General features: G+C 39.2%; 1 protein-coding gene and 1 long non-coding RNA gene across 3 annotated transcripts in view; one reads left to right on the forward strand and one right to left on the reverse strand.

Annotated features, from left to right (window-relative positions):
* Positions 1-18,665, forward strand: part of CKMT2 (creatine kinase, mitochondrial 2) — a 36,522-nt gene extending 17,857 nt beyond the window's left edge. The window contains exons 3-10 of the mRNA XM_027039076.2: positions 980-1,178; positions 2,530-2,625; positions 3,000-3,221; positions 5,327-5,412; positions 6,283-6,406; positions 7,083-7,217; positions 8,326-8,451; positions 18,407-18,665. Of these exons, the coding sequence (XP_026894877.2) occupies positions 980-1,178; positions 2,530-2,625; positions 3,000-3,221; positions 5,327-5,412; positions 6,283-6,406; positions 7,083-7,217; positions 8,326-8,451; positions 18,407-18,526 (1,108 nt within the window). The 3' untranslated portion in view covers positions 18,527-18,665. The remainder of the gene's footprint in view (positions 1-979; positions 1,179-2,529; positions 2,626-2,999; positions 3,222-5,326; positions 5,413-6,282; positions 6,407-7,082; positions 7,218-8,325; positions 8,452-18,406) is intronic.
* Positions 4,813-24,945, reverse strand: part of LOC113593581 (uncharacterized) — a 44,368-nt gene continuing 24,235 nt past the window's right edge. The window contains exons 3-4 of one of the 2 annotated variants that reach the window (XR_003413836.2): positions 6,978-7,331; positions 4,813-5,942 (exon numbers count right to left, since the gene is read on the reverse strand). This is a non-coding gene — a long non-coding RNA (uncharacterized LOC113593581). Of the gene's footprint in view, positions 7,332-24,945 lie in introns of both variants that reach the window. The other variant, XR_003413835.2, reaches the window with a different exon arrangement.

The raw sequence follows: 24,945 nt of genomic DNA on the forward strand, positions 1-24,945 counted from the left end.
TTATATGAAGCATCAGCTTTAAAGGACACCGCACAGGGAAAGTGGGGGAGTGGCATGAAGACGGACATGTTTTCTTGGCCCTTGGAACCTTGCCATGAATGAGACTGCACACACGGCATAGAGCTGGCGTGCAGTGGTGACTTGAAGAGGCTCCGCGTGGGCAGGTATGGAGGAGAGAGACAAGGAAGGCCCGATGTTTCGCTCAGAGACATTCACTGGCTCTTGTGGGAATCAGAATCTCTGAGGGAGTCATCATCACCCACCATGTACTTCAGGAATTCCTGAAGGCGATTCCTTGTGTTTGAGCCCGTGATAGTCCGGAATCCCCTATCTTCAACCAGTACACATCCTAGCAAAAGATTTTATTTCACATCATTTCTTTCTGTGTACTGTTCCAACAGATACGTACTGAATGCCTATTTCAGTAGCCAGGCACTGTTCTCAGCAACGCAGGAGTGTCTGCTGTCCCGGAGCTTGCGTCGTAGGTAGAGGACAGATAAATTACTGAATGTTTATGTAGTTCCATCTGCAGGTTTCTAACCTCTCTACCACAGACCGAAGGGACCAAAATGTGGCTGTTGTGTTTTAACAAAACTTTTGAGTTTAAAAAAAAAACAAAGTTCGCGTAGGATTTCCACTTATTTTGTCATTTTCACTCTGCTCTTTTTTTTTTTTTTTTTTTTTTTTTAGTATATGTGCTGCCGAAGCGAGCATTTCACTCTGCTCTTTACACGAACCTAAGGCAGAGTTTTGTGGGCTCCTGCAGCCGGCATCTTGGAATCCTTAAGCGGGGCCAGGTCCCTTTGTCTGGCTGTTCAGGGGACTGTGTTTTCCCTTTTTTATCTGTCTTACTTAAGTCTTGACTCCGGGTTAAAGAGAGCCTGGGGGAAGGATGGCGAGAAACAAAGCACTTTCCTAGGCCGCTTCCCTCAGGCACTGCTCACTGAAATCACTGAAAGCCTCTCTCGTCTGCGTGCAGTGCGGACTACCCTGATCTGCGCAAGCACAACAACTGTATGGCCGAGTGCCTCACCCCAGCCATCTACGCCAAGCTCCGCAACAAGGTGACCCCCAATGGCTACACCCTGGACCAGTGTATCCAGACTGGAGTGGACAACCCAGGCCATCCCTTCATAAAGACTGTGGGCATGGTGGCTGGTGACGAGGAGTCCTATGAGGTAAAACTATTCGCTGCTGATTCGAAAGTGGGGGAGATGCTCTGGGTCCCAGAGTTCGCCTCTTCTCTGTGGGCCCCTGTTCTGCCTGCTCAGGAAAGGTCCCATAAAGGGCAGCCAGCGTCAGCAGAACAGCTGGAATGTTCTGGACAAGGAGGTCTTTAGCTTCCCAGGGACAAGGCTTCTTTTGCTGCCACTCTAGTATCCCACCCCTTGGAGGAATGAGTTGCGTGACAGCATGCTCGGAGACTGTCAAGGGGATGAACTGGTACAGAAAAAAAATCTTGTAATTGGTGATGTACATTTACCAGTAAAACATTGGGGAATCGTGTGTTTGTGGCTAGACTTTATTGAGGAAGGAGGATGGTCTCTGTCTTTAGTTTGGGAGTTACTGATTGCACAGCCACTGGAGTCTCGGCTATCGAGTTCACCAAGTCTCTCTGAGAAATCCCACCGTCCCCGTGTCCTCATCCTTGAGGCAGAAGCATAGAATGGCCTGCTGCTAGTGCAGCTCAGCCACCACGCAGCCCTCTTCACAGAGCAGCCTCTCTGTCGCAGCAAATTGTAGGGAGACTTCTTTGTGTCCTTCTGTTGCAGGGAACTGAAGGCAGTCCCCTGGGAAAACAGTTATCAAGAGGAGGGAGGGCGTCCTCCTAAATAAACCAGACGGGTAGCTCACTCACATACAGCACTGCACTACTCTGGGCTCCCAGAGTTTCAGAGTGGAGCTGGCTCCCTGGACCTAGCATGCTTCCCCACCCCTGGCCTGCCCACTTCCCATAGTTCCCAAATGCGGCAGGAACCCTATTAGGACTTCTCTTAATGTTATTTTCTTAAAGGATATATCTGAAGTTTTTATTAAAAAAAAAAAAAAAGAAAGAAAGAAAAAAAGATTTGGCACCAGATAGTTTGGGCTGGGGATGGACTTCACAGGGTGAGCACTCCCAGATTTGCCCTGACTGTTGCTTGTAGTGCAGCTAGCTTTCCATGAATTTATTATGTTGCTTACACTCTAGAAACTGATCATCCCTTTGGACCACAAAACTGCTTGTGTCAGCTTCTTTGATCTCACAGAGGCAAGAACTTGAGGAAAACCCTCAAATTTTAAACACAAGATTTTCTTGCTTAGTCTCATGGCAGTGAGTTTGGCAGAATCACTGGGAGGTGGTATAAGCCTATTATTATTATTGATAACCATCAATCCACTCACGCCCATTTCCTGCATGGTAGCCCTGAGAATTACAGAGGAGGGCATCAACTTTGGCCCTGAAGGTAGAAAGGGGTAAATGAAAGGAATGGCCTTGCAATAGATGAACGAATTAAAGAGGAAACAGGTGCATCTTCCCTCCTGCAGGTGTTTGCTGACCTTTTTGATCCTGTCATCAAACTAAGGCACAATGGCTATGACCCCAGGGTGATGAAGCACCCCACGGATCTGGATGCATCCAAGGTAGGTTGCAGCCCCCTGTGTACTTTGCCGGGAAGCTGGCCTGCCAGAGCCTGAAGTGAGGAGCACCTGACAGGAAGGTGGTGTTGATCACTGAGAATTGTAAGCCTTTCCTAAAGGGTTTTTTTGTTTTTTTGTTTTTTTTAAATCCCAAAGCTAGTGCAGTAAAGGATTCCAGATGGCATTGCATAAAGTAGCTCTGCCCCTTGTGTATAAGGCTCCGCCCCCATAATTCCAAAATGTGCTCAGCATGTCCTGCACTGTGCCTGAGGGCCCCCTGTAGGGGACCCTGAAGGTCAGAGGGTTGGAACCCACAGTGGTTGTGGCGGGACGGTAGTCCACAGCTGGCCGTGGTAACCCTGCGCTCTGCTTGGCAGATCACACAGGGGCAGTTTGATGAGCGCTACGTGCTGTCATCTCGGGTGCGTACAGGCCGCAGCATCCGCGGGCTGAGTCTGCCACCTGCCTGCACACGGGCTGAGCGGAGGGAGGTAGAGAATGTGGCCATCACGGCCCTGGAGGGCCTCAAAGGAGACCTGGCAGGCCGCTACTACAAGCTGTCTGAGATGACGGAGCAGGACCAGCAACGGCTCATAGACGTGAGTGGCCCTTGAACCACCTGACCCTGCCGGGGGTGGGGATGCGCCCTGAGCTCTAGTTGGTACAGTGAGGCCTCACAGGAAGCCTGCTGGGACTTCATCTTGTTTAGTATAAGGAAGGAAGAGGAGGCCTTAAAACTGGAGATCAAGGGGCGCCTGGGTGGCTCAGTGGGTCGAGCATCTGACTTCTGCTCAGGTCATGATCTCATGGTTCGTGGGCTCAAGCCTTGAGTTGGGCTTTGTGCTGACGGCTCAGAGCCTGGAGGCCGCTTCAGGTTCTGTGTCTCCCTCTCTCTCTGCCCCTCCCCTGTACCCGCTTTGTCTCTCTCCCCCCAAAATAAACAAACATTAAAAAAAAATAAAAAATAAACTGGAGACCAAGCCACAAAAGTAGTCTGTGGTTACAATCTGCCGAGAAAACTCCAATAAGGAATTGGTGGGTTGGGGATCCATGGGTGGGGGTTAATAGAGGATCGCCTTGCTTGTTGATAAATAGGAACAATTAAGTGTGGAAATCCTGTGTGTACCTGGAGGATGGTCTCCACTGACACACCCAAATAAAGTCCTGGAAAGTAAGAAAATCTGGAAAGGAAATTAGCCCTGACTCCCATTGGAGCCAGCTCTGGGATTCCTGCCGCCTCCATGAGTCCTCTAAAGCTTCACTCTAACACTGGGGAAGACAAAAACCCAAGTCCTTATTTTCCCTTATTTTTTTTTAGCACAGCTGAAAAAGGATGGCAATTTCAAAAGTAACTTTTTTTTAAGTCTATTTATTGAGTGAGTGCGGCAGGGGGGACATGAGCCAGGGAGGTGCAGAGAGAGGGAGAGAGAGAGAATCCCAAGCAGACAGTGCAGAGCCTGATGCAGGGTTCAATCCCATGAATCATGAGATGATGACCTGAGCCAAAATCAAGAGTCAGACACTCAACTACACCGAGCCATCCAGGTGCCCTTCAAGAGTAACTTTTAATTAAACTCTAAGGAAAAGCAGAAACCAGTATCTGCCATTTCAGGACATGCACTGCCACAAAGTAAGTCCCACCGCCAAACCAGATGAACTAGCGTGCTTGTCTCTACAGACCACAGTCTCTTGGCCTCTGTAGCCATCAGGCCAACCCTCTGCTTGCTCTGTTAAGACAAGCCCAACTCTGCCTCAGGTGGCCACTTGAGGTTTCCAGCATCAGGTCACCAAGCCTGTTCTAATGCAGATTATAAAGGGACTTCCCTCTCCATATTGTCTTTATTTCTTACTTCAATGTAATCATATTTGAATATATGGTATCCATATTCATGTTGTTACTGTATACACACACACAGAAAAATGCCAGTCTCTTGACACTGATTTTGATATGAAGATTAGTGTACTGTTGTTAAAGGCACAAACTTGGAAGTCCTACAGATCAAGTTTGAATCTAGGCTCTGTCACTTCCTAGCTGCCTAATAGTAGGTAGGTTGTTTTTTTACTCTGAATCAGTTTTCCTCACTCATAAAATGATTATACTTGCCTCATAGTGTTGTGAGGATTGAAGAAAATTAAAAGCATATTAATTAATATGCAAGCACAGACTTGGCACATAGTGACCACTAAATTAATGATAGCTATTTTTATTTACAAATTATTTTACATCTCTAATACTTTGTAGTAGAAGGAATGATAATAAAAGAACCAGGAATGCCAGACACATAGAGAGAATGATGGCTGTGGATAACAGACTTTTCAAGATAGTGTCCCTCACTCACGGCCTACTCTGTCAGGGCATAGCATTGGTGCTGGTGGGTAAACATAATCTATAGTGATTAAGTATTTCTATCTGGGCTAAGCTAACGGTTTTCAGCCTTAGCTGTACACTAGAACCATCTGACGAGCTTTTAAAAATCCCACTGTTCAGGCCGCACCCCATAACAATTAAGACAGTCTCTGGGGGAGGGCAGGAACTGGGTATCAGTATTTTTTACAAAGCACCCAGATTATTCCAGTGGGCAGCCAAGCCTGAGAACCACTGCCTGACAGACCTCAACCAAGTTGAAATTTGGCCGTGTAGCACTTGTCCTTGTGTCTGATCTCATCCATTTCTCCTTTCTGCTTTGTCCCTTTTGGCCTGCAGGACCACTTTCTATTTGATAAGCCAGTATCCCCTTTATTAACATGTGCTGGGATGGCCCGTGACTGGCCAGATGCCAGGGGAATCTGGTATGGACATAGCATTTTCACATTTGCAATGTGTGCAGAGGATTTCCTTCAGATCACCTGCTTGTCCTAACCTGCAGTTGACAGCATGCCTGGCTTGAGCTAAATGAAGAGAGTATTTGGAAATTGTGTCTGTGTATAATACCAAAGTATCGTAATGTTTCTAACATGTGTAAGAATGTATGCTGGTTCATATGAATTATGCATGAGAAAAAGACTATTTTTAAGAAAAATTAGCTTCCTATTATTTGACCTCACAGAGAATCTGTTTCATGACATTAAAACAAAAGAGCAGAAAATGAAATATATTGAGGATTTAAGCAAAACCCTACATGGAAGAATGGATATCGAGTATACACGTATTTTATCTTGGCCAGCAGTCCTCAGTCCACTTTGATTCCTGTACTTTGGTAGGTTGTTATGATACTACCCAAAGGAGCGAAGTGTTCATGAGCACTTGCTCAGTGTGTGGGGATAGTAAGAATCCATGCAGCAAACATATGTGAAATCTTCTATACCCCAAACATCTTGGGCTGTAGATAAAAAAAAAAAAAAAAATTAAGCAGCACAAGATTTTGGTTGAACTTATTAGAATTAGTGTCAAAACCAAACGTTATTCATATTTGAATTATTGTCATCCATTATAATCTTGTTGGGCAAAAATATATCTTTAAGGGTTAGAGTTGGTCTTATTCTTCATTATGTCAAGGTAACATCATTTTGTACTACTTGTTCAGGCACAGTGGAAGAATTAGGGCCTTCTAGGAAATGAGGAAGGTGAAATGAAACAATCAAGCTACAGAAGTAAAGGGAATTTTCATGTGTTGAAACAAATGTAGTTAATGTGCAACACCATATTTCTCTCTTCATTAGGCATAATTATGACAAGACATTTCTCATCTGGATTAATGAGGAAGACCATACCAGGGTAATCTCTATGGAAAAAGGAGGCAATATGAAAAGAGTATTTGAGCGATTCTGTCGTGGACTAAAAGAAGTAAGATGTTATCAGAGATTTCTGAATATTCATTAAAATCACATTTTCATTCTTGAAAGAAGACACTATGATGAATTCCAAAATGGGGCTAATATTTTCTAGGAATCATGGCACTCTTTGGGGGTAGGACTACCGGGTAGTGCTTCAAAAAATAGGTGACTGTTTTTTTGTTACTAGTAAGTTCCTATGCTTCCCTCCCCAGTCCAGCATGTTTTAGGGAAAAGTCTGTGGATCTTTAATTATTTACCAATTTCTTTAACAGTGTTCTTGTCTATTCTAAGCATAGAGACAGTATAGGATGTAACTATGTTCATAAGTAAACTGACCACAACCTTACCTGCTGAGAAATCCTATATTCTCCTATTCTCACATGAAAAATAATAACAGCAACTGACATTTATTGAATATTTAGTTTGTGCTAGATACTGTATTCAATGCTTTACATGGGCATCTAATTTAATTGGATTGGACCATTTTAATATTTTAAATAGTATTTAAATACTATTAATATTTTAGTACTATTTTAATAATAGTAATATCATTTTCTATTAAGGAAGTAATACAAATTTACCTAAATTTCATTCACGGCAAACATACAGTACACAAGTCTCTTCCTGGTGTTTGGGATGTAGTGAGTAGATGGATATTTAAGAGTTCCATTTGTTCCTTGTTGTAGGTAGAACGCCTAATCCAAGAGCGAGGCTGGGAATTCATGTGGAATGAGCGACTAGGCTACATCCTGACCTGCCCTTCAAACCTTGGCACAGGATTACGGGCTGGTGTCCATGTTAGGATCCCCAAGCTCAGCAAGGTAATGTCATGTAGCCAATAACCCTGTCGTGTTCCGTCAGGATAAGCTCAGGCATGCCTTCTTTGTGGAGGAAGAAATGGTCACTGATCATTCCTTAACCGTTACTTTCTGCACCTACAATAGAAAATAACAACAAAGGGTTAAGTTTACTTCAAAAGACACTTGTATCAGTTAGGACCAAAGGTTAAATGCTGTAACAAAGAGATGTGGCTTCAAGAACACAGAGTTTAAATTCTCCTTCATGTTACAAGTCAGGATGGGCAGGCAGGCTGCTCTGCCCAGCCCCTTGGAGTTCCTTCCATCTCTGTCTCTCCTGGTGTAGGGGTTTTCACACTTGAACCTGCAGACTCAAGGCTGGAGACTTGTAAAAACAGATAGCTTGGCTCACAAGTGATGCTATGCTGCTGGTCAGGGAACGGTACCTTGAGGACCACTGTCTTAGTGTCCCCTTTGCATGGTCACAGTCAGGCTCATGTTCCAGCTTGTGCAAAGGGGAGAGAGGATGTGTGTCCATGTAAAGATTTAAAGTCTAGGCCTAGAAGTGTGCACACCACTTGTATTCATTCCACTAGTAAGAACTTAGCTAGTGGTTATTTCCTCAGCTCCATGTGTGTATTAGTAAGAAAAAGGATTCTGGTAGGCAAATAATACTAGCAAATCACATACTTTAAAACAATTTAAGAAAATGAGCTTCCTACCAAAAACAGAATGAAAATTATTCCAGTGTTAAGAAAATTATTTGATGTGATTTAACTTCATGATTTTAATTATACAGTGAAAACTATTATACAGATGAATAATCACCTCACCAAAGTTGGCATCCAAATGTCAGAAGTGATACAGAAGTTAGTAACAGCTCTGCTACCTTCTGTGTGACTTTGATTAAGTTAATTCCTTTGAGCCTTGGTTTCCTCATCTGTGAAATGAGAATGAAAGCAATACCTACTTCATGGTATAAAGGTTTTAGCATAGTGGCCTGGCACATAGTAAGTATGAGCTTAATAAATACTGTTACTATCTCTTACAGTACATCTTTTCTAAATGAATGTGCCAATGCTGGTGAATCTTTTGTGCTTCTTATGACACTCAGTATTGTCCCCTGTCCCAGGATCCACGCTTTTCCAAGATCCTGGAAAATCTAAGGCTCCAGAAACGTGGCACAGGTGGTGTGGACACGGCAGCAGTGGCAGATGTTTATGATATTTCCAACATAGATCGAATTGGTCGATCAGAGGTAACTAACATCTCTCTCACTTTCCAAACACGAGCTAAGAGTATTAGCCCAAGAGAAAAAGGGAATAGAGAAGTAGCCTAAAGAGCCTCGCCTTATTCACTAAAGAGCCTTGTCCCGAGTCCTGTTAGTGTTTCATTCCATAGTACCGTTCCTACATGGGAAGTAACGGCATAAAGGTAAGCACAGCATACGCTGAGAATGTATAGGCGAGTAAAGGAGTTCACGGTGGGACTGTTCTCAGTCCCTCACCCGAGAGGTATTCCAGCAATCTTTCAGCATTAGGAGCTCAGTTATGCAAAAGGATGGTGGTATTTTATCACTGTGATATCACGGAACATGTATGCTCTCTGAGGGTGGTAAAATAGTGGAATTTTCTTTTGATTCTGAACTTACTTTGGTGAAGGCCACATGCTGCATTTTTAGATCCTTGATAGTTTCTAAAATTTTATTTTTGGGGGCTAAAGATGGCAAATAATGTATACACTAGGTACATACAAGATTGTGCTCATAAAGTAAGATTCTGTGTATACATAGGATGAACAGCATTCATAAACTGTAGGTAGGCCGGGAGTGATACAGGAGACGAAGCATAAAGAACACACTTAGATAACATGCAGCTAAATCCTAAGCAAGTCCTGATCCCCGTAAGTCATACCAATTTATCTGGATATAGTCCTATTGAACGTATTATGCCCATTTTTAATTTAAAAGTCTCTTCCTCTTATAACATACAAATCTTAATAACTTATTGGCTGGTTATTAAATCTTTGCATTATTGATGCTCTTTCTTCTTCCTTGCCAGCTTTCAAATATTTCATTGCCTATTGGTATCCCTACCAAAAAACTGAGAAAAGGGAAGGAGGAAACACTCAAAACAAATCACCTTATGTGCTCCCACCTCTGGTAAAGTACTTGAGGAAGAAGGAGCTATAAATAAATACAGCTTCTGAAATTTACTGAATAATGTATAGTGTAGTGAATAAAGAAGATCTGGAGCCTAGGCCTATCTGCTTCTAATATTAACTAGATTTTTATTACTGGAAAGCAAGGCAGTCACCACTTAGAAACATTTTTTTAAGTCTATAAGTTAATAGGAGACCATTATAAAAGCTAGAAAAATGCCAAAAACATTTTAAAATAACACTACTTATTTAACTTAACACTAAGAAAACCATTGTGAACATTTTTCTGTATTGTCTTCCATTTTTTAAATGATTGTTTTATGTAAAATTTATTTTTTGTATACTTTTATTCATATGAACAAATTTATTCATGAGTTTACAGCTATTATTTAGGAAAACCGTGATTCTCCTCAATGTATCAGGTAAATCACCTTGCTCCAGATGAGTCTGGACTTCATTTTTCTTTTGCTGCATCCATTGAACTTCACTCTTTTTTCCTGAGTGCTATGGAATCTGGTCATTTTGGGTTTTTTATTATTGAAGTATAGTTAACACACAATGTTACATTAGTTTCAGGTGTACATCGTTATTTGACAACTCCTTGTGCTATGCTATCCTCACCACAAATGTAGATATCATCTGTCAGCATAAAGTGCTATTATAATAACACTATATTTTCTTTCATCCTGTCACTTATTCTATAATTGGAAGTCTATACCTCCCACTTCCCTTCACCCATTTTGCCTCTGGCAACCACTAGTTCTCTGTATTTATGGGCCTATTTCTGGTGTGTGTGTGTGTGTGTGTGTGTGTGTGATTTTAGATTACACATATAAGTAAAATGATATATTTGTCTTCCTCTGATTTTTTCACTTATAATGCCCTCTAGGTCCATCCATATTGTCACAGATGGCAAGATCTCAGTCTTTTTTATGGCTGAGTAATATTCTATTGTATGTATGTGCGTATGTATATATACATATATCACATCTTTCTCTGTTCATCTATCAATGGACACTTAGGTTGCCTCCATATCTTGGCTATTGTAAATCATCCTGCAAAAAATGTAGGGGTGGATATAATTTTTCAAATTAGTGTTTTTTGTTTTCTTTGGGTAAATACCAGTAATGGAATTACTGGATCATATGGTATTTCTATTTTTTTTAATGATTATTTTTGAGAGAGAAAGAATGCAAGTGGGGGAGAGGTAGAGAGAGAGAGAGAGAGAGAGAGAGACAGGGTCTGAAGCAGGCCCTGCACTGTCAGTGCAAAGCCTGACAGCGGCTTGAACCCATGAACTGTGAGATCATCACCTGAGCTGAAGTCAGATGCTCAACCGAGGTGCCCCTGGTGTTTTTTTTCTCTTCTTTTCTTTTTCTTTTCTTTTTCTTTTTCTTTTAAATGTTTATTTATTTTTGAGACAGAGAGAGACAGAGCATGAACGGGGGAGGAGCAGAGAGAGAGAGGGAGACACAGAATCCGAAGCAGGCTCCAGGCTCTGAGCTGTCAGCACAGAGCCTGACCCGGGGCTCAAACTCAAGGACCATGAGATCGTGACCTGAGCCGAAGTCGGATGCTTAACCCACTGAGCCACCCAGGCGCCCCATCTTCTTTTCTTTCCCTTCCTCCCTTCCTCCCTTCCTCGTGTGTGTGTGTGTGTGTGTGTTTACATTTTTAATGTTATAAGGAACCTCCAAACTGCCTGCACCAGTTTACATTGCCACCAACAGTGCATGAGGGCTTCTTTTCCTCTGAAATCCTCAACAACATTTGTCATTTCTTGTCTTCATGATGCTGGCTATTCTGACGGATATACCGTATGATTGTGTTGTTTTGGTTTCCATTTGCACTTCCCTGCTACTTGTGATGTGGAGCATCTTTTCATGTGTCTGGTTGCCACCTGTATGTCATGCTGGGGAAAATGTCTATTCAGGTGCTCTGCCCATCTTTTAATCTGATTTGTTGTTTCATTATTTTAGCATAGTCTCAGAGGTTTGTTACTGCTTTTGTTTTATCTGCCAGAGGAGACCTATCCATGGATCTATTGCTGAGGCCAGTGTCCAAGGATTTACTGCTTAGGTTTTCTCTTAGGAGTTTTATGGTTCCATCAGTCACATTTGGGTCTTTAATCCATCTTGAGTTTATCTTTGCATATGGTGTAATAAAGTGGTACAGTTTCATTCTTTTGCATCCAGCAAATTTCTCCAGCACCATTTATTGACTATCTTTCCCTGTTGTATACTCTTGTCTCCTTTGTCTTTAGATTTACTGTAGTAAATCTAGTAGTTATATATAAAATTTATTGTTAAATTGGTTTCCATACAATACCCAGTGTTCATCCCAACAGGTGCCTTCCTCAATGCCCATCACCCACTTTCCCTTCTCCCCCACTCCCCATCAACCCTCAGTTCTCAGTTTTTAAGAGTCTCTTACGGTTTGCCTCCTTCCCTCTCTGTAACTTTTTTTTCCCCCTACCTCTCCCCCATGGTCTTCTGTTGAGTTTCTCAGGATCCACATATGAGTGAAAACATATGGTATCTGTGTTTCTCTGCCTGACTTCTTTCACTTAGCATAATACCCTCCAGTTCCATCCATGTTGCTGCAAATGGCCAGATTTCATTCTTTCTCACTGCCAAGTACTATTTCATTGTATATATAAACCACATCTTTATCCATTCATCAGTTGATGGACATTTAGGCTCTTTCCATAATTTGGCTATTGTTGAGAGTGCTGCTATAAACATTGGGGCACAAGGGCCCCTATGCATCAGCACTCCTGTATCCCTTGGGTAAATTCCTAGCAGTGCTACTGTTGGGTCATAGGGTAGATCTATTTTTAATTTCTTGAGGAACTTCACACTGTTTTCCAGAGCAGCTGCACCAGTTTGCATTCCCATCAACAGTGCAAGAGGGTTCCCGTTTCTTCACATCCTCTTCATTTCTGAGCACTTTGTCTTGTTCCATGAATCTATGTGTCTCTTTTTATGCTGGCACCATACTGTTATGATGACTATAGCCTTGCAGTACATCTTGAAATTTGCAATTGTGATACCTGCGGCTTTGTTCTTCTCTCTCAAGGCTGCCTTGGCTGTTCAAGGTCTTTTTTGCCTTCATGGAAATTTGTAGATTATTTATTCTCGTTTAGTGGGAAATTCTAGTGGTGCTTTGGTAGGGATTCCATTGATCTATATATAGTGTGATTTGGGCAGTATGGAAATTCCAATGATATTCATTCTTCCAGTCCATGTGCATGGCATACCTTTTGTGTAATCTTCAAATTTCATCAGTGTCTTCTAGTTTGCAGAGGATAGGTCTTTCACCTCCTTGGTTAGATTTATTCCTAGATATTATATTCTTTTTGGTGCAATTTTAAGTGGCATTGTTCTCTTAATTTCTTTCTGCTACTTTGTTATTGTATAAAATACAAGATTTCTGTATATTAATATTATATCGGGCAACTTTACTGAATTCACTTAATCTAGTTTTATGATGGAGTTTCTATGGTTTCCTATGTACAGTACTATGCCATGTGCAACCAAGTAGTGCCAGCTTTACTTCTTCCTTACCAATTTGGATTTTTTTTTTCTTGTCTGATTTCTGTGACTAGGTGCAGTCCAGTATTATGTTAAATAAAAGTACTTCAAGTAGGCATCCTTGTCTTTTTCCTGATCTTTGAGGAAGAACTCTGTTTTTTCACCACTGAGTATGAAGATGATGTTTTTCTGTGGGTTTGTCATATACGGCCTTTATTATGTTGAGGTCTGTTCTCCCTGAACTCACTTTGGTGAGTTTTTATTGTGAATGGATATGGTATTTTGTTAGATGCTTTGATTTGCTTAGGGTGTTTATCCTCATTTTATTAATGTGTTATATACCATTATAATGTGTTATATATCAGGTTGATTTATGGATATTTATCCAATCTTGCATCCCTAGAATAAATCCCACTTGATCATGGTGAATCGTCTTTTGAATGTACTGTTGAATGTGGTTTGCTAGTATTTTGTTGAGTATCTTTGCATCTATGTTCATTAGTGATACTGGCATGTAGGTTTCTTGTAGTGATTTCATCTGGTTTTGGTGTAAGGGTAATGCTGGCCTCATAGAATGTATTGTGATGGTTTTCTTCCTCTTCTGTTTTTTGGTATAGACTCTTCTTTAAATGTTTGGTAGAGTTTGCCTGTGAGCCCATCTGGTCCAGGAATTTTGACAGTTTTTGGTTACCTGCTCAACTTTGTTACTAGTAATTAGTCTGTTCAAATTTTTTATTTCTTCATGGTTCACTTTTGGAAGATTATATGTTTTTAGGAATTTATCTACTTCTTCAAAGTTATCCAATTTGTTGGCATATAATTTTTCATAGTAGTCTCGTAAAATCCTTTGTATTTCTATGGTGTCAATTGTTACTTCTTTTTGATTTCTGATTTTATTTGGATCCTCTATTTTTCTTTGATGATTCTGGCTTATGATTTATCAATTTTTAAATCTTTAAGGAGGTAGTTCTTGGTTTCATTGCTTTTTAAATTTTTTTTTCTTGTTTTTTAAGTCTCTTTTTCCTGCTCTGGTCTTTATGATTTTCTTCCTTCTACTCACTTTGGATTTTGTTTGTTGTTCTTCCCCTACATATAAGGTTAGATCATTTACTTGATATTTTTTATATTACTTGAAGTTAGATTTGTATTGCTGTAAACTTCCCTCTTTGGGACACAGTGAAAGCAGTCTGAGATTTTTGAACCAGAGTTTTCATTTTCACTTGTATTCATATATTTTTTAATTTCCTCAATTTCTTTGTTGAGGAATATTGGTTGTTTAATAGCATGTTGTTTAACCTGCACTTGTGTTTTTTCTAGTTTTCTTGTAACTGATTTCTAGTTTCATACTGTTGTGGTTTGAAGAGGTGCTTGATAGGATTTCAGTCTTTTTAAATTTACAGATACTTGTTTCGTGGCCTAACGTGTTATCTATCCTGGAGAATGTTCTATGTGTACTTGAAAAGAATGTGTATTCTGGTTTTGATGGAATGGGTCCATCTGGTCTGATATATTGTTCAAAGCCACTATTTCCTTATTGATTTTATGCCTGGATGATCTGTCCATGGATTTGAGTGGGGTGTTAAAGTCCCTTATTATTGCATTATCATCAATGTCTACATTTATGTCTGCTAATACTCACTTTATTTAGGAACGGTGATGTTTGGTGCACAAATATTTACAGTTGGTATATCCTGTTGGACTGATCCTTAGAACATTACATAATGTCCTTTGTCTCTTGTTTAGTCTTTGTTTCAAAGTCTGTTTTATCTGATGGAAGTATCACTGCCTGGTTGTTGTTTTTTTTGTTTTGTTTTTTGTTTTTTTTTTGGCTTCCATTTATATGGAATGTCTTTTTTTTTTTTTTTTTTTGCCCTTTCACTTTTATTTTGTATGTGTCTTTAGGTCTGAAGGGAGTCTTGTTTTTTATCCATTCCACCACCTACTGTCCTTTAAGTGGTATAAATGCTCCAATCAAAGTAATTATTGATAGATATGTACTTACTGCCATTTTGTCAACTATTTTCTGGTAGTTTGGTAGTTCTTACCTGTTCCTTTCTTCTTCTCTTGCTCTTTCCTCAAGATTGATGACTTTCTTGTGTGTGTGTGTGTGTGTCCATCTATCTCTTACACGTTTCTGGTTTGTGGTTACCATGAAGTTCCTATGTAACATTCTAAGTACATAGGAGACTATTAAATTGATGGCCACAGAAGTTCGAACACATTCTAAAAGAACTTGATTTATACTGCCCCCTTCGTGTTAATGTAACATAGACATAAAACATTTTATTTTGTGTATCCCCTTAGTTTTTTAAATATATAATTGATTTTGTTACTTTTGTCATAAAACTTTCATACCTGCTTTATAAGTGACTGCTCTACTGCATTTATTCCATGTTTGCTTTAATTCATGACATTTTTTCCTTCCTAATTTTCTTGTAATTATGGCCTTTTCTTTTACCCTTTAAGAAATCCTTTGAACATTTCTTGTAAGGCCAGTTTAGTGGTGATGAACTCCTTTAACTTTTGTTTGGGAAACACTCTCTCTTCAAATCTGAATGATAACCTTGCTGGATAAAGTATGTCTTGTTGGAGATTTTTTCCTGTCATACTTTGAATATATTAATGCCATACTCTTTTGGCCTGCAAAGTTTCTGCTGAAAAATCGGTTGATAGCCTTATGGGGTTTCCCTTATACATAACAGGTTGTATCATTCGTTATGCATCATGGTTGTGGTATGGACGTCCATCTTAATGGAAACTATCTATGGTTCATCTTAATGGGAACTATGGTTTCTGAACCTGGATGGCTGTTTCATTCCCCAAGCTAGGAAAGTTTTCAGCTATTATTTCTTAAAAATTTTCTGCACCTTTTTCTTTCTCTCATCCTTCTGGAACCACTATAATGCAAATGTTTCTTTGCTTGATCAAGAGATCCTTTAACCTATCCTTATTTTTTATAATTCTTTTTTCTTTTTACTGTTCAGCTCTGGTGCTAGTACCCTGTCTTCCAGACTGCTTATCTGTTCTTCTGTATCCTCTAATCTGTTAATTCCACCTAATATATTTTTTATTTATTGCATTCTTCAATTCTGGTTCTTCTTTAGATTTTCTCTTTCTTGAAGTTGAGTTCATCTACCCTCCTCTCCAATCTAGTGAGCGTCTTTATGATCATTATTTTGAACTCTTGATCAGGTTGATTGGTTATCTGTTTCATTTAGTTCAGTTTTCTGAGGTTTTATCTTATACTTTTGTTTGGAGTATATTCTTCTGTCTCCCAATTTTTTTGACTTTTTATTTCTCTGAATTGGGTGGAACAGCTACTTCTAAATTTGAAAGAATGGTCTTACGTATAGTTTTCCCATATGTAGACTGTGTGTGTGCCTGGCGACTGGATGGCTGCAGCTGTGGCTGGGATGGGCTGGGGTTCCCAAGGCACTCTGTGTTGGGGCTGCCCTGGGGCTCTCCAAGCACAAAGCATACCTTCTATTTTTTTTTTTTTTTTTTTTTTTGCAGTTATTCAAACACCTCTTTTAAAAACAAAATTTAGTCATATATTTGTTACTATAACTGTTCCATCATGAGCATTTTCTTATAATAAGTATTTAAAAACATTTTTAGTGACAGTAAAGACACTCCATTATCTTTTTAATCTGATTTTTTGATATTTTATTTGACCATATCTATACATAATTCTATAACCATATCTATACATAACTCTAATCACAACTCTGATTATTAGTTAGGATATAATTTTAAGAAAAGAATTCCTAGGTTAAAGATGAAGGGACCTTAAGACCAAAGAAGATTTGTATCAAGATGGAGTCCTCGTGGCAGTCAACGAGAGAATCATCTCATTACAAACCCTCAAAAACACCAAGATAGGTCAATGAGATAAGTAAAAAAAATATGTGTTTCAATGACTAGTTTTCTGACTGAATCCTCTTTTGGGGCTCAGTTTCCTTATGCATGAAAAGGAATGGGGAAGGGACTACAGTCAATCCTACCTAAGGTATGTTCAGCTGTAACAATAATCCCTTCCATCCTTGCTGTTCATTCTTGAGTTCTTATCAAGCATTTTAATGCTGTCTGGAATTAAGTAATTGCATACTATCAGAGTTTGCATTTCTTTAAAAAAATTTTTTTTTAATGTTTATTTATTTTTGAGACAGAGACAGAGCATGAATGGGGGAGGGGCAGAGAGAGAGGGAGACACAGAAGCAGAAGCAGGCTCCAGGTTCCGAGCTGTCAGCACGGAGCCCGACGCGGGGTTCGAACTCACAGACCGTGAGATCATGACCTGAGCCGAAGTCGAAGGCTCAACCAACTGAGCCACCCAGGCGCCCCAGAGTTTGCATTTCTTTAGGAACAGTACAATTGATTAGGTAGAGGATCACAGGAAAAAGAAATTTGTAGGTAGATGTGCTCGAATTTAATAAAAACTAGTATTTGTGAATCAAAGTTCTAACTTTCTTTTAAAGCAGGAATTATAAAAAGGGGGTGGGGTGGGCACTGATTGATTAGTCAGTTAAGGATCCAACTTCAGGTCATGATCTTACCATTTGCGAGTTTGAGCCCCACATAGGACTTGCTGCTGTCAGCACAGAGCCTGCTTCCAGTCCTCTGTCTCCCTCTCTCTCTGCCCTTCCCCTGCTCACACACACACACACTCTCTCTCTCTCTCTCTCAAAACAAAAATTTATAAAAACCAGGAATTTTTAAAAGTTTATCATAATATAACTTACAAACTTTCCTTTAAGAAGCAAACTTATCTTGGGGCGCCTGGGTGGCTCAGTCAGTTGAGTGTCTGACTTCGGTTCAGGTCATGATCTCACAGCTCATGAGTTCAAGCCCCGTGTAGGGTTCTGTGCTGACACCTTGGAGCCTGGAGCCTGCTTCAGATTCTGTGTCTCCCTCTCTCTCTGCCCCTAATCCACTCGCATTCTGTCTCTGTCTCTCTCAAAAATAAACATTGAAAAAAATTTTTCAAAAAAAGCAAACTTACTTGATACAGTGAACACATGATTTAATTGCCAAACATTTGATTTTAAACAATTTTTCAGAGAGCTATCCACTGTGTAAATAATATCTGAACTACAGATTACTGAGTGCTCAGCTTAGCGGCAGGTCTTAAGAGAGATCCAGGTCAAAGAACAAAACAAGGTGTCAGTGTAATTTTACTTTTAGATAAACTCATAGCAGAGACTGATGGGGAAAAAAGGGTTTGAGAGGCACATTAATGGTTTTCATATATTTAAAGAGTTCTCAAATGTAGTAACTCCATCTTTGAAATAATAATAAAAAAAAAGACTGAGTAGCCCTGTAATATCTCTGCTCTTCATCTCTGGCAATGACCATCAGATATCCCTCCTCTACAACACTTAGTAACAATTTCTTCTTTCTGATTATTTCTCTCAAGTCCATCTAACATGGCATTTATTTGTCCCAGTATTGTTCTTATTAATTAAGGCCTTGCATGTGTCTTCTATGCAAATTAATCATTTGTCTTTTTCACTATCAAAGGTTGAGCTTGTTCAGATAGTCATCGATGGAGTCAACTATCTGGTGGATTGTGAAAAGAAGTTGGAGAGAGGCCAAGATATTAAGGTCCCACCGCCTCTGCCTCAGTTTGGCAGAAAGTGAACTTTCTCTTTTCCAAACTGTAAATAATCTGTCTGCTGGTATGACAGACATGAAGGTATTTTACTCTGAGAGTTTTTATAGACTTGCAAAAATGTAACATTGTATGTCCTATCTTTACAATAAAACTCTCCTTAATATGTTTAGTTTCCCCGATTTTTTAAAATCCTAAGAAAGGCAAATGCATGAAATTACAAGTAGCAGCAGGCGAAAGTGTTTTAAGGCACTGATAAAACACATTTCTAAGACCACTTACACACCAAGCTAAAAACCCTCCATTCATCTAGATGCTACAATATCAGCACTGTAACAAAACTTTATGGACAACATTGGTAGATTAATTCCTCATTTCCCAATCATGTTTCTGGCAACTAGAACAAGAAGAAATTCATTTTCTTGAGAGTGTGGAAATAATTATAACTACACAAATGAAGACAAACAGAGGTTACTTAGGGATGGCTACAGAAAAGGAGTCAGCCACAATCACTAAGTTGCTGACAAATTCAAGATAAGCATATAAAAGCATTCTGGTGACAAATATGGGAAAGTTTCAGATATACCCTGATTGGGGTTGTAGGCACTGGAGAAACTGAAGGCAGAATATATGGAAATGGGGTATCCAACAGAACTGGTTTGAAAAGCATATATGTCTTCCTTTGGTTGGTCCTGAGGTGGAAGAAGGGTAAAAATATTAGGGAAGATTGAGGTCACCAAATCCAAATCGAGGATTATTCCCTAAGCCTGAATGGCCTCATTTCAAATCTTGTTATGCTTTTACATTCATGAAGTGATGTCAGAAACATGAAGTGGCATGACAGAAGAGTTGAGAACTCGGTAGCAAGTTAAGAAATTGTACCACAACATTAAAAATTGTTAACTTCAATGACAGGAATGAGATCAAATTCTACATTCTGTAGGTGACACTGCAGATGCTAGAGTAAAAAAACAATGTGCTCATGCTAGTGCTTACAAGCACCACATTAATTTATGAATGGCAAATTGGTATGTGGTAAAAATTTAGACAAGGAAACTGGACCCAATATAATTGAGGATATTATGTTAAGTACCCTGAATGGGATGGGGTAGAGGGCTGTTCTGCCAACCGAGGCCTGTAGACAGATAAGAGATCAGAACTTCACGTAGTAATGAGCATTCTAGGGGCAGAAAGATAAAGGGTAGAGAACAGAGGTATCCTGGCCAAGCATGTTGACTCTACAGCCAGACTGACTAGGCCTAAGTCCCAACTTTCCCACCATGACATCAAATGATTTAGTTTCTGCGTTCCTCAGTTTCCTTTGTATAAAATGAGCACAATGATCATGAACACCTCATAGGGCTGCTGGGAGCAGAACAGTGATCATTGGGAAGTGCATTTAGAAGTGCTCATCACATTGCATGTACAATGTAAGGGGTTTGTAGAAGAAGGCATAATAACTTAAGAACCAATATTGTATTATTATGATAACTGATCTCTGAATATCCCTTAAACCGTCCTTTGGGGAAACCAACAGACATCAACATCCCTCTTCTGAAAGGACTTACATGAAAATAGGTAGATGAAGGCAAATACATATAGCTAAAGAGAAACATAAGCATACAGGAGTTGAAGAGACCCAACAACAGGGGCATATGCCAACATTATTCCTTTTCTTTTCTTTTCTTTTTTTTTTTTTTTTTGGAATAAGAGCTGAAAAGCAGCACTGGCATAAAAATATAGGGATACTGATATAAAAAGGAAGCAACCCTTGTGATCTAAACCTACACCACAACATTTACAGAAGAGTTAATACCTATTTTTCTCAAACTATTCCCAAAACCCAAAGAGGAAGGAAAAGTGAAATTCATTCCACAACATCAGCATTAGCCTGATACCAACACCAAAGACACAAGAAGATAGAAAAACCACAGGCCAACATCCATGATGAATACAGGCAAAACTCCCTGGACAAACATGAGCAAATTAAATTCAACAATACATGAAAAGGATCATTCATCATGATAAAGTGGGATTTATTTCTGGGATGCACAGTGATTCAATATCCACAAATCAATGAGATATACCACATTAATAACAGGAAGGATAAAAACCATATAATCATCTCAATAGATGTGGAAGAAGCATCTGACAAAATATACTATCCATTCATGATACAAATTCTCACCAGAGTGGGTTCAGGAGAAACAGACATCAATATAATAAAGGCCTTATATGAACAACTCACAGCTAACTGCATACTACTTAATAGGTGAAAAATGGAAAGTTTTTCCTCTAAGATTAGGAACACGATGAGCATGCCCACTCTCACTACTTTTATTCACCATAGTACTGGACATCCTAGCCACAGCAGTCAGACAAGGAAAGAAATAAAAGGCATCTAAAGTGGTAATGAACAGGTAAAACTGTCACTACTTGCAGGTGATATGATACTATACATACAAAACCCAAAAGTTCCCATCAAAAAAAAAAAAAAACACAAAAAACAGGAAGAAAGTATAATATGTGAAATCAGTAAAGTTGCAGAATACAAAATTAATATACAGAAATCAGTTGCATTTCTACACACCAATAATGAAATAGCAGAGAGAGAAATTAAGAACGATCCCTTTTACAATTGCACCCAAAAACAACACACACTGGAATAAATTTAACCAAGGAGGTGAAAGATCTATACTCTGAGAACTGGAAGATACTAATCAAAGAAATTTGAAGATTACACAAATGGAAAGATATAACATGCTCATGAATTGGAAGAATGAATATCATTGGACTGTCTGGGCTGCTCAAACAACCTACAGATTCAATGCAATACCTATCAAAACACTACTAGTATTTTCCACCAAACTAGAATGAATAATCTCCAAATTTCCACGAAGCCGACAAAGACCTTGAACATCCAAGGCAGCCGTGAGAGAGAAAAACAAAGCTGGAGCTATCACAGTTGCAGATTTCAAGATGTACTGCAAGGCTATAGTCATCATAACACTATGATGCCAGCAGAAAAAGAGACACATAGGTCCATGGAACAAGACAGAATGCTCAGAAATGAATCCATGATCCTGTGATCAGTAAATGTACAGGCAAAGGAGACAAGAGTATATAATGGGGGAAAGACAGTCAATAAATAGTGCTGGGAAAATTGGACTGCTAGATGCAAAAGAATGAAACTGTACCACTTTATTATGCCATATGCAAAAATAAACTCAAGATGGATTAAAGACCCAAATGTGAGGCATGGAACCATAAAACTCCTAAGAGAAAATCTAGGCAGTAAATCCTTGGACACTAGCCTCAGCAGATCTATGGATAGGTCTCCTCAGGCAAGTAAAACAAAAGCAGTAATAAGCCATTGGGACCACCACAAAACAACAAGCTTTTACACAGTAAAGGAAACCACCAATAGAACAAAAAGACAACCTACCAAATGGGAGAGAATATGTACAAGTGGTATTTCCAATAAGGGGTTCATTTCCAAAATAGCAAAATACTCACACAATTAAAGAAACAACAAATCATCACATGAAAAGATGGGCAGAGCACCTGAATAGATATTTTGCCCCAAGAAGACATACAAATGGCCAGATACATGAAAATATGCTCCACATCACTATCATCAAGGAAATGCAAACCAAAATCATAATGAGATAGCACCTCATACCTGTCATAATGACCAGAATCACAAAGACAAGAAATGACAAGTGTTGGTGAGGATGTAGAAGAAAAGGAGCCCTTGTGCACTGTTGGTAGCAATGTAAATGGGTATAGCCACTGTGGAAAACTATGGAGGTTCCTGAAAACATTAAAAATGTAAACACCATAAAATCTAAGAATTCCACTACTGGCTATTTACCCAAAGAAAACAAAAACACAAATTTGAAAAGATATATTCACCCCTATGTTTACTGCAGCAATATTTACAAGAGACATGATGTAGCAACAGTGTAAGTGTCCACTGAGAAGTTGAACAGATTAAGAAGAGCTCATCTATGCACACAACAGAATATTACTCATCCATAAAAAAGAATGAGATCTTGCCCTTTGCAACAGCATGGATGCACCTAGAGAGTATTTTGCTAAGTGAAGTAAGTTAGAGAACAAGCAAATACCACATGATTTCACTTATATGTGGAATGACAAACACAAAAGAATAAAAAACTAACAGATCCATAAATACAGAAAAGAAACTATTGTTTGCCAGAGGAGAGGTGAGAATGTGCGTGTGGAATCACTGAAATAAGTGATGTGGATTAAGACTTACAAACTTCCCGTTATAAAATTAAAAAAAACCCAATAACATGAGAAGTACAGTAATGGAAACATAGTCACAGGGGAAAAAAAAACAAATTTCTGAAATCTGTATTACATCATCCTCAACAGCATAATTAACAGGAAGAATTAACAGCACAGAATGTATGGCGAGTATCTCTTCCTTTTTGTTGTATTTTTACTGAATTCATTTGTCACCTTTGCCACTAATTCTACTCATCAATATCAAAACCACATTTGCATTGAATATTAGTTTGCCCACAGACTTTAATTATCTTACCTACATTTGAAATTCTTGATTTATAAGGCTATTTGACCTTTATTGTATTTCCAGGAATTATTCATCTGTAACTTTCCTTTTTAAGAACAAGATATTCATATCTAAAGACATGCATTTAATAACCATGTCTACAATGAATTCCTAATGCTCAATCTGGCATCTCAATTTTTGTTGAAATCTCCATATTCATTAAATATCCTTCGCTGACTGCTCCTCAGACAATTTTCAGATCATGTAACAGCATCTTAATTAGATAGGAGAACATTCTTTCTCCTCAAGCATTGCCAAATATTTGATAGATATAATCCTGTTTGCAGAAGTTGTGCTAAGTTATACTTCTGGCACACAAAACAAGCACATTGGCAAAATTATAGTGCAAATAAAAGATGTTTTATATGAGTCTCCTGAAAGAGATAGAGAGACTTGTAACTATTAAAATTCTAGTTGAATGTCATATTTCAGCCAAAGTAGTCATAGCATGCCAGTAGTTCCCATTTCCTAAGATCTAGTTCAATCAACATTCATGAAGCAATGATGTGCACAGAATATTGTTCTGAATCACAGGACCTTTTTAATTTGAAACGATCTTTGTATCTGAAGCAGAATGCAGAAAGAATAAGCTTTGGCAGCTGAGAAATCATTCTGGCCCTCTTCCGTGGGGAAGAGAAATGTTGTCCTTCTCCTTGACTTCTGTGCTGCCACATCATCATCATAAGTATGTTGGCTCAAAGGGAATTGGTTATTCTCTCTCAGGCCAAAAGTCACCGAAGAACATGTTTTGGAGGCAGCCACAAGACGTTGTTTTGAGGTCAAAAGATTTGCTTTAAATTCAGGCTCTGCCACTAATTGACTATATGACTGAGGGCAAATTTTTCCCAAACTTTTATTTTTTTCTTTTTCAGGTTTTTATTTAAATTCCATTTAGTTAACATACACTGCAATATTAGTTTCAGGTGTAGAATTTAGTGATCCATCACTTAGTTACAACATCCAGTACTCATCACAAGTGCCCTCCTTAAATACCTACCACCCATTTAACCCACCCCCCTGCCCACCTCTCCTCCAGCAATCCTCAGTTTATTCTCTATAGTTAAGAGTCTGTTTTATGGTTTGCCTCTCTTTTTCCCCTGCATGTTCATCTGTTTTATATCTTAAATTCCCCATGTGACTGAAATCTTATGGTATTTGTTTTTGAATGACATATTTTGCTTAGTATGATATTCTCTAGCTCCATCCACATCATTGCAAACGTCAATATTTCATTCTTTTGATGGCTGAGTAATATTTCACACAATATTACATATGTATGTATACATATATATACAGTATACATATAACAACTTTAAGTTTGAGAAAGATGGAGAAAGCAAGTGGGGGAGGGGCTAGAGAGGAGCAAAGAGAATCACAAGCAGGCTTTGCACTGCTAGCATGGAGTCTGATGTTGAGCTTGAGCTCATGAACCGTAAGATCATGACCTGAGCCAAAACCAAGAGTAAGATGCTTAACCAACTGAGCTACCCAGGTGCCCCAATATACCTCAACTTCTTTATCCATTCATCAGCTGATGGACACTTGGGCTTTGTCCATCGTTTGACTATTATTGATAATGCTGCTATCAACATTGGGGCGCATATATCACTTCAAATCAGTATTTTTGTATCCTTTGGGTAAATACCTAGTAGGGCAATTGCTAGATCATAGGATAGTTCTTTTAACTTTGTGAGGAACCTCCATACTGTTTTCCAGAGTGACTTTACTAGTTTGCATTCCCATCAACAGTGTAAAAGGGTTCCCCTTTCTCTGCATCCTCATCAACATGTTACTTCCTGAGCTGTGAATTTTAGCCATTCTGACAGGTATGAGGGGATATCTCATTGT

This window comes from Acinonyx jubatus, chromosome A1 (genome assembly GCF_027475565.1).
Source record: "Acinonyx jubatus isolate Ajub_Pintada_27869175 chromosome A1, VMU_Ajub_asm_v1.0, whole genome shotgun sequence".
NCBI classification, from domain to species: domain Eukaryota; kingdom Metazoa; phylum Chordata; class Mammalia; order Carnivora; family Felidae; genus Acinonyx; species Acinonyx jubatus.